Here is a 10,127-nt window from a genome sequence, read left to right as displayed (position 1 = left end):
CTCTAAGATGTGAATAAAAAATGTCTTTTCTCTTGCTAATTTGTCATTTTTTAATTCATTGACCCCCATATTCAGAACCTAAGAAGAAGGTAGAGGAAAGGTTCCTCTCTGAAAGGATCTGATTGATGCTAAAGGGAGTGGTAATATAAAGAGGAAACCTTTCCTTTAAGATTAATGAAAACTTAACAAGCTTCAATGACTGCTTCTTTGTGGAGTGGGTGGTGGGGTTTATCACAGAGACAGAAGTTTTCAACTATGGAAAATGGAATGAAAGCAACCACTCCAGTTATCACGTGTGGCTTTATACAGCGGTTCTCAACCTGTGGGTCGCCAAACGACCCTATCACAGGGGTCGCGGGGTACTCGTATGTGGGAGTATCTGCATGTGGGCCTGGAGATGGATAGAGGAGCGGTGTCTCGGTTCCTAAGACCATCGAAAATATGTGTTTTCTGATGGTCTTAGGCGACCCCTGTGAAAAGTTGAGAAGATGTTCTCAACTGCTTAGAAGATCAGAATCCTTAACTTGCTGGGGTTTTTATTGGGAATTCTGTTTCTGTAAAACAGCCATTTGATGACTGGAATGCCAATAGGCTTGTTCTGGGTGGATCAAATTCCTGTCTGAGCTTTATTATGTCTGCCAGTGTTTCCCGGTACAGGAATATTTTCATACTGAAATGCATATTATTTCATGATAAACTACTTTTAGTTTCCTTCTTTATGTAGCTGCTAATTGTGCATGTAGGCAGGTTGTGTTAGCTGTGGGTTTTTTTCCCCAAGGAGGGTAGAGGGCCGGAGAAAATATTTTTTATGTAGAGCAGGTGTTCCCAACCGAGTCAGCCCCGCCTCGTGACGCTGACTCCGCCCCCAGCGCCGTGCTCCTCCTGCCACACTCAACATGGCGGCACCCTCGGTCCGCCGAGGAGCTTGAGCTGGTCGCAAGTGACGCGGTCCACTCCAGTCATGGCGGCCCCCCAACAGGCCGCGGGCAGCGGAGCTCTGGAAACGTGCGGTCTGGAGCGGATTTTGGAGGCGTTGAAGCTGCTGCTGAGCCCGGGAGGTGAGAGGACGGACCTTGGCGCCGGTCTGTACCCGGGACTCTCAGGGCAACCAGTTCTCCAGGGCTGCCCTGGCTCCCACACAGTGCGCCCCTCAGTCCGTCCCCGGGACCCCGGGACGCCCCGCCCCTGAGGGCTTTGGTCATTGTCCAGCCTCATACTATACTACCCTTGAGGAAGCTGAGGTTCCTGGAGGAATGGGCTCCGTTGAATATTGATACTAACCAGCGTCTCTTGAGCGCTAATGTTCTGTCAGGCATTGTGTTAGCGCCTTGGGCACATGTTTTCCTTTAGTCTTAACTGCAGTCCTCTAAGGCAGGGGCTGCGGAAGAAGCTTTCAGAGACTGTAGGCGCTCTGAACGCACAAACTGAGGTCCCACCCTCTTGAGGGCGCAGGGTCTAAAGTGAACACCCGAGATTTGCACGAAATGCCAAAGAGACTAGAAAAAGGAAACGGTGACATTTGAGCTGGGTTTGGGGAGAGTAGGGATTTACAGCCTGGGGAAGGATTTACAGTCACATTTTCATCTTTCACGGTGACTTGACAATATCTTCCCAATTTAGAATCTGAAGGGACCTTGGGAGTGGTTTAGCCTGATACTCAGCTTTCACAGCTGGGGCTCACTAAAGAGTTTAAGTAACTCGCTCAAGACCATGTGGTCAAATTAGGGACAGCACACGCACCTAGATTCAAGGTCTACCGAACCCCCTTCTCAAACCAGAGCAAATTATTCAGTATGGAGCCTCCCATGTTATCTGGAGCTTTGAGAAAGGACACAATTGGAGTGTATATTTTGAGGGAAGGGGTTTAGGGTGAGCAAGGCTAAGTACCTGAAGCGTCATGAGGCAGTGTTCCAAGTTTTAAATTTTGAGATAACCCCCCAAACTGCAAAAACTCCCACAAACATACCATACCTGGGGGGAATGAAAAGAAGTTATTAATAATAGTAATTGAGTGCCTACAAAGTATCAATCCCTGTAGTATGTTCTTTACGTATCTATCATTTAATCCTCACAACAGTGTTCCATTTTACAGATGATGGAAACAAGGTTCAGACACCTTGGAAATTACCTAATGTCAATCTGTTGTAGTAAGTGGCAGATATAGGATTTGAACTCAGAAGCCATCCACTGCAGTATGATAACTATACTGCTTTGCCCCAATGGAGAATTAAACTGCAAAATACAGTTTTAACTTGCCACTTGAGAGGTTACTGGTCTAGCAACTGCAGCTATCGAGGACATGACTTGAGAACAGGTTAAATAAGCAAAAAATCTGGAAGTAATTATCACAAAGCACATATACAGTACTTCATTTATAGAAGACCTTCTCTAAATCTTGAAGAGTGTGTGCTGGAATTACATACATGAACTCATTTGACTCATTCCTATTTGAAAAATAATTAAGTAGCTTGGTAAAATGATATCATTTTGCACATATAGTCAGTTATATATTTGTGAATCTGCCTGCTGTTTTATCATATAAGCTGCTGAGGGAAATAAAAATACCTGTGCATTATGAGTATTCAGATGTCCCTGATGGACAGAGGGTATTGAAACAGGATGAAAGTATTGGTTAAAATTACATCTAGCTGGATTAAACTTTTTTTTATCTGTTTTTAAATTGACTACCTTTGAGATAGCATTTATTGAGTTAACTATATATAGTATTCTATCCTGAGTGTTGTTAGAGATACAAAAATATAGAACAATTTGTGCTCTAATGCATCTTATCTGTTTGGGGAGACGGTACTATACATATAGACCAAAAGATATTCAACATGGCAGTGTAACACTAGAGGTGAATGGCTGGGTACAGAGGAGTTATCCAGGGCTGAGGCTTGCAAGGTCACAGGAGAAAGAAGAATTGAGTCTAGGTGGGAATTACTTAGGAAGGAAGAGACCAACAGTCTTTCACTTTTGAGCCACCAAAAGTTCTGCTACATTAAGCATTTTCTCTTCCCCTGCATTCCATTTTTGTTCTCAATTATGGGACAAATAAGAATATATCCATCTCCATTGTCTGTATAAGCAGAATTTGACAGGGGTTTGTCAATTTTAGTGATTTTGTTTGTAAAAAATGGAGGCCATCTCAGCAATAGTTTTCCTAAGAAAATAACTTCTACTAAGTATAGATTCACTGAACTCTCATTAAAATTCGAATCACATGGGGGAAAAGGGGCCGAAAATGCTGATAATTTGTAAATAGTGAAGCTGTGTCACACTTATTCTTGAATGCCATATTGCTCTGCACTTTGATCTTAATACAAAGGACCATACAAATCGTGAAGTCTGCTTTTAAATGTCACAAAACATAGACATTTAAATTGGTGATTGGGAAGAATAGATAATGCTGTTCATGAGGGCAGCATTTCCCGAACTGTGGTAGGTGTGATTTTAGGTGGTAAGTAGAGAAACATTTTGAGGCTGAATAGTGTAGTGTAGATCAAGAGCTTGGCTCTGGAGCCAGACTGCACAAGTTGAATATGCCCTGGAAATAATTAATAATAATAATAATAATAATAATAATCCCTACATCAGAGTTATTGTGAGGGTTAAATTACATAAAGCACTTAGAACAATGTATTAACTTCTATTTAAGTTTTAAAAAATGGTTTATTTTGAAGAAATAAACAAAATGAATAATAAATACACCTGGTACTCAGATAAATGGCAAAAATTGTGGAAGCACCACTATGTGACTGAAATTTGGAAAACATTGTTTTAAGACAGATCTCAAACTTTTTGGTTTTAGCACTCCTACGAGTACACTCTTAAAAAAAATGTTGAGAACTAAAAGAGCTTTTATGTGGGTTATATGTATCACTATATACTATATTAGAAATTAAGACCTTAAAAGAAATCTTTTACATTTATTTAAAAAATAACAGTAGTATACCCACTGCATATTAACATAATGACATCTTCATGAAAGATATATTTTGCAAAACAAAATAATGGGAAGAGTATCATTGTTTTACATTTTGTAAATTTCCTTATTGTCTGGCTTATTAGCAGACAGCTGGATTTCCATATTGGCTTCTCCATTCAGTTTGTCATGATAGGTTGTTTTGATTGAAATAAATGAAGAAAATCTAGACTCACATAAATATGTAGTTGGAAAAGGGAGGAAATTTCCATCACCATTTCAGATGATTGTGTGTATTCTTTTATACTGTACTAAAACTCAACAAGAGGTAATTTCTGAAAGGTTAGTTGCAATATGGAATCTGAACTCAGTGACCTCTTCACACGTGGTATACTCATGAGAGAATCAGAGCGTAAAAAGCAAATAGTATCTTAGTATTAATATGAAAATAGTTTTGACCTTGCAGATCCCTGAGAGAACCTTGGGAAACTTCTCAAAACCTGAGGCCCAGTACCTCTTTTGAGAACTGCTGCTTTAAGGGAATGCTTTTATTTTCAAATAGATTTTATTTTTATTGCCAGTAGATGGCAGAAAAGACTACTTTATTAAGGGTCTCTTGAAAACTGTAGCTGATAGCTTTTGTTTTAAATCACTTCCATTGTGTCCCATGTTTGGATTCAAAGAGCTTATGAAGTCACAGGAAGTCACTTAGAGGTTGTTTAGTGATCTAATGGTTAGTGGCAATAAACTATGAGAACACTCATTTCCTTTTTAGGTATGGATTAGCCAAAGGAACCAGATATTCATGCCAGTGAAGAACGGAATACTCTTTGTTCACTTTAGAATACTGTGTTTAGTGACCATGTCATTAAATAACGTTCAATATAATTTAATGGCTGCACCTAGAACATTTTGACTGAATGAGGCTTCTGTGGTAAATGTTCAGCTTTTAAAAATTTCTGTTCTTGCTACAAATGAAGCTCTCAAGATGACTAAGACATGCCTCTGCCTTCAGAACACTAGTGGAATAGAAACAAACTGGATGAAGTATAACGTGTTAGGGACACTATTCTTTTTTTTTAATTTTTTTTTAAAGATTTTATTGGGGAATCGGGGAGGGGAATGGCCAAGTTGTCCTTCGATCTTAGTTGTGAAGAGTGCAGCCAGCTCAGCTCCAAGTCCAGTCGCCATCCGGCCGCCCATTGGCAGCTTAGGGCCGAGGCTGCTCAGCTCAAGGTGCCGTGTTCGATCGTAGTTGTGGGTGGAAGTAGCCCACCATCCCATGCGGGAGTCAAACCGGAAACCTTGTTAGGAGCATGTGCTCTCACCAGCTGAGCCTTCCTGCCACCTGTTGGCAGCTCAGAGGCAGCTCAGCTCGGACGCAGCTCACTGGCCCATGTGGAAATAGAACCGGTGACCCTGTTGCTCAGAGCTCGCACTCTTAACCAACTGAGCTACTTGGCCGGCCCGACACTATTCTAACTATCATCCAAAGTGCTACAGGAAGGGAGGGAATCTGGTCTTGAATTCTGCCTAGCCTGGGGTGGCACAATTAGGGGAGGATTTCCAGAGGTGGTGACACCTGAGCCAGGCCTCAGATGATGGCTTTCCCTCAGGGAAGTACAATTTGCTTTCCATGCGTATTATCTGTTTGTTTGTTTTTTTCTTCCAAAGGATCTGGCTCAAGTTCACTACAGATCACAAAACATGATGTCTTGTTGGCTACTTTAAAATCTAATCTGTCTGCTTTGGAGGATAAATTTCTGAAGGATCCTCACTGGAAGAAATTGAAACTCCTACGGGATGAAATCGCTAATAAGGCTGAGTGGCCACAGAATTCTGTGGATGTCACCTGGAGTTTCACCTCTCAAACCTTACTGTTGCTGTTGTGCTTGAAGGAAACCATGGTCCGCCTTGCAGCTGATTTCAGTCCAGGCCAGCCCAACCCGAGGACTCCAGAAGCTGCTCCAGTCCTGAGCCCGGATACACTCAGCATCGCCCAGCAGAAGACTGTCCAGTCAGTTTTGCAGTTTGTTGTCACCTTGGGCGTCTGCCCCTATCTCATGCCTGGTGTTGGAGTCCCTTTGAGATATAGGACTGAGTTTGGGGCTGTTGTTCAAGACGTTGTGTGTCTCGATGCCGTCCCCAATGCCACCCAAAGGCTGTATACCAGCTGCAGGGTCCTCCTAAATGTTGCTCAGCACGCATCTCTGGGGAGCTTGATTTTCTGCGGCCATTTTGGGGATATTGCAGCAGGTTTGTGCCAACTGGGATTCTGCCCAACCAAGAGAAAGCCACTAAAACCCGAGGAAGAGGTAAATACATATATAGGGAGAGTGGTGTGAGTGTGCCTGAGTGTGTCTGTGTGAGTATGTGTGTCTATTTCTGTGATTGCTGTAAAAGATAACAATTCTTTGGAAAAGGACTGATGGAAAGATCTGGAATTCCTTTTGAATGCCAAAGCATATCCAGTAGATAAATGAATCTTTTTAGAGGGTGGAGCTTTCATTTATTAGATGCCAGTCCTTTGCACTCCTGGCGAGTCCATCTCACCTGTCCCTTGTCATTTTTGAGGAACAGCTATTTGCAGGCTATTTCTTTGAGCGTCACTTTCCTTTTTTATAAAATGTGTATAATAATATTATACCTGCCTTGGAAGGTGGTTGTGAAGATTAAGGATAATGTGTGTAAAGTACCTAGCCCAATCCCCAGTAGTGATCATCAAAAAGTAATAACTATTAATGTTAGTATTAAACTACTTGTACCTCCTTCATTAAGTTCTTGTGATGATTAAATGAGATAAAGTAGGTAAATCACCTGGTACACTGCATATTTCAGTCAATGTTCATTGTTATTAGGTATTAAAGGCATGTGCTCTGTTTTTCTGACACTCAGTCCGTAAATATTTGAGTACCTGGACTATGAAGGTGCTATGGAAGTGACAGAAGCACAGGACACAGTGCTTTTCTCAAACACCTCCCACATTCATTGAGACAAGACTCACAAGTATAACATAGCAAAGACCAACAGCATCGGCATAGGAACCTGGCCCAAAGAGGCTGTCCTATCCAAATGTACGTGGGTCAGTGCCGCTGATATGCAGCCATTGCAGCCAGATCTCATAATGGCCACCCACCTCATTTTCCTCACAGCTTTCTATGTCACCTTCCAACTTGTTCCTTTTCTGTTTTCTCCTGCCTGTGCTCACAACCATTTACCTCAAAGCCACTAACATCCAAGCAGTGACATGAAGTCATGAACTCCCCCAGTGCCTTTTTTCCTGTGGAGCAGCGCTCTGTGCTCTTTACAGCAGGGTGTGAGTCTTGACATTGTATCAGTGCCTGCTGCCTGCACTTCCCTGAGATGGGGCGTCTGGATTGACAGGTCTTACCACTATTACTGGGGCTAGGAAGTGCCCCGGGGGTCTGGGGCAGGAGAGAGAAAAGAAAGGGAGACACACAGAAAGGACCAAGTAGGGAGGTAGGAGAAGAAGCCGACGGAAGGGCAAACATGATGGATGTACGTTACGAAGCTGGACAAATCCCAGCTACAACTGCTGCTCTAAACAGCGCCTGTACTTCCATTTGCCAAATGGTAATGGGCAGGACCCTGACTGTTTTACTGAGTTACCAAAGGTGGTCAGTACTGTTGAGGACCCAGGGGCCCCAATAAATAGCACCCCTCTTTACTGCCCAAGTTCTGAATGAATTAAGACACTTAACGGAGTAAGAGATGAAAAACCAAAATGTCACCTCTATCACTCATAAATGCAGAGTTGGAGGATATAGCTTCTAGATGGAGACAAATGGGCTTCCCAACAGTGCATTCCAGAATTAGACACACTTACTACTCCCCCAGTTTTAAGAAGTGCTGGAAAACGGCAGTACCTTCTGCCCCATGGCAGGGGATATGCATCTGTGAAATCTACAGCAAGGAAGAGCAAAGCCAACTGTGCACTCCCAAGAGAAGGAAGAGGAACGACCTGAACTGTGTGAGCCCAAACTCACCAATGAGTATTTATTCCTAACTCACCAATAAGGTAAGTCAGTAATCTCCCACCCAGAAGTGAGCGAGGGCCAGGAGTGTTTCAGTATTATAACTCCCTCCAGATGAAAGGAAGTCAAGACGGGAAGGAAGCCTTTCTCTCCCCTCACAAGTGTCTTTGTACAGTATTGTAAAACATTACCTTCTGTTGCCTGCCTGGTTTGTATTCCGCTAAAGCCAAGTACATGTTTCTTTTAGGTGTTAACTGAAGAGGAAAGAGCCCTATCTAGGGAGGCCTTGAGAGACATCTTGGATCAAGTGTATCAGCCGTTAGCAGTGCGAGAATTACTTATCCTCCAGGGAGGACCACCCCAGGTATTCAGGCCTGCCGGTGCTTGTGGGTGAATCATTAATGATCATGTGCAGTATGCTATCTGCTTCTGGGAAATTTGATAATCTAATTGAGTCTTATTTCATCTTTTAGATCATTAAATCATTTGTAAAACTAAATTACACTGACCCAAAGGATAATTTAAAAGGATTTTTCTTTTAATGGAATGATGGATATTTTCCCCAAGAATATGGCAGTTTTATTTAAAACATATTTTATTCATTCTGAAGCTGGATTTTTTTTAAGCTAAAATTTGGCTGTTTGACAGTACATTCTTTTGGCAGAAATATTTGGACATCTTATTCTTTGAATGGAGTATTTGAAGTCAAGAAATTAAAATTAGAGCTATTATTGGGACTAGTCTTAGCTTCTTTGTTTGAAAAACATAATAGTATATATTCTAAGCATAAAATAGTTTCTTTTTTACCTTACAAATAATTATTTATATGGAATGGCTTAATTTGAGGATGTAGATGGGAATTATCTATTTACTTTTAGTACCTACATTTTCATTTTGAATCTAGATGAGTAAAGCATGAAGGGCTGTAGCTCAGAAACAAGGACCAGCTGAAGCCGGTGACAAAGATATCTCTTAGTTGGTCATTTTCATCTCATCCCTAGAACATCACTACAGCCTCTCCACTGGGCCTCACCTTCTGCTTCTCTGAATGAGTCTACAGATTAAACCAAATGCATTATAATTATAAGAATGTGGTGAAAAACAGAGGCTCTAGAGTTAGGCATACCAGGATTCAACCCCAGCGTGCACTTGTAAACCTCTAGTAAACTTTTGAATTAGTAAACCTTTCCATCCTTCTGTTTCCTTCCCTATAAAATGGGATGACAACAGTGCTTTCCTTATTAGTCCTTTTTGAGATTATGTGGAAGGTTCTTAGCACAGTGCCTGGCACATGATAACCCCTTAATAATAAATGGTAATTATTAATCCCCCTTAAATAAAAGATAGATGATAAGATAGTTAGGATTAAATGTTTCTGTCACTATTTTTTATGCTCACATCAAGTGCAGTGATTGACAGCAAAATGGTTAACATTTTAGCTCAAAATAAGAGACACCAAATCTGTTTTGTTTATGGTGGATCCACAGAGCTCTCAAAAAGCAGCCCTTAAAGAAATCCAACTCTCTTAAAGTTGCTGTGTCACAATCAGAGTAGCTGAGACAGGGCAAGGACCAGAGTGCTCTCTCACTATTATGAACTGTCCTGGGTGGGGTGGGGTGGGAAGTGTTCATAGGAATTGTCTTTGGAAGGTAGATTTGACTGGAAGGACTGCATTCAGAGTTTGGTCACATTAACCTGATGTTCCCCAAATCTATATTTTATTCACTGATGTGTTTGTCTTTTTCTGGGTTTGAAACTTCATTTGATATTTCACTTGAAGTTTCATTGTATTTTTACTTTCTTAGAAGTGATGCTGGGGCCGGCCGAGTGGCTCAGTTGGTTAAGAACTCGCTCAAGAATGCGAGCTCTGAGCAACAGCGGTTCGAGTATCGCCTGAGCTGAGCAGCCGCTGAGCTGCCAAAAGGTGGCAGGATAGCTCAGCTTAAAAAAAAAAAAAAAAGTGATGCTGAAGGTTTTGGAAAGGAGAGAGTTTTTTTTTTCTTTTCTTTTTTTTTAATTGGGGAATTGAGGGAGGGGAACAGACAAGTTGCAGTCCTTTTGTTCTTTAGTTTAGTTGTGGAGGACGTCACTGCACTGGCCAATGTCGGTATTATGATCATTGCACTCTTCCCAGCTGAGGCAGATTGGTCCCCGGCCATTGGACGGCCGCTCACGGCAGCTCACGGCAGCTCAACCTGGCTGCTGGC

General features: G+C 41.9%; 1 protein-coding gene across 1 annotated transcript in view; it reads left to right on the top strand.

Moving 5' to 3' along the window:
• The first annotated feature begins 255 nt into the window (after positions 1-255).
• TANGO6 (transport and golgi organization 6 homolog) overlaps positions 256-10,127 on the top strand; it is a 175,971-nt gene continuing 166,099 nt past the window's right edge. Inside the window, exons 1-4 of the mRNA XM_019653763.1 lie at positions 256-322; positions 870-1,058; positions 5,600-6,240; positions 8,168-8,306. Of these exons, the coding sequence (XP_019509308.1) occupies positions 256-322; positions 870-1,058; positions 5,600-6,240; positions 8,168-8,306 (1,036 nt within the window). The remainder of the gene's footprint in view (positions 323-869; positions 1,059-5,599; positions 6,241-8,167; positions 8,307-10,127) is intronic.

The sequence above is a fragment of the Hipposideros armiger genome, unplaced genomic scaffold (genome assembly GCF_001890085.2).
Source record: "Hipposideros armiger isolate ML-2016 unplaced genomic scaffold, ASM189008v1 scaffold_9, whole genome shotgun sequence".
NCBI lineage: Eukaryota > Metazoa > Chordata > Mammalia > Chiroptera > Hipposideridae > Hipposideros > Hipposideros armiger.
This window is presented reverse-complemented; position numbering and strand designations above follow the sequence as displayed.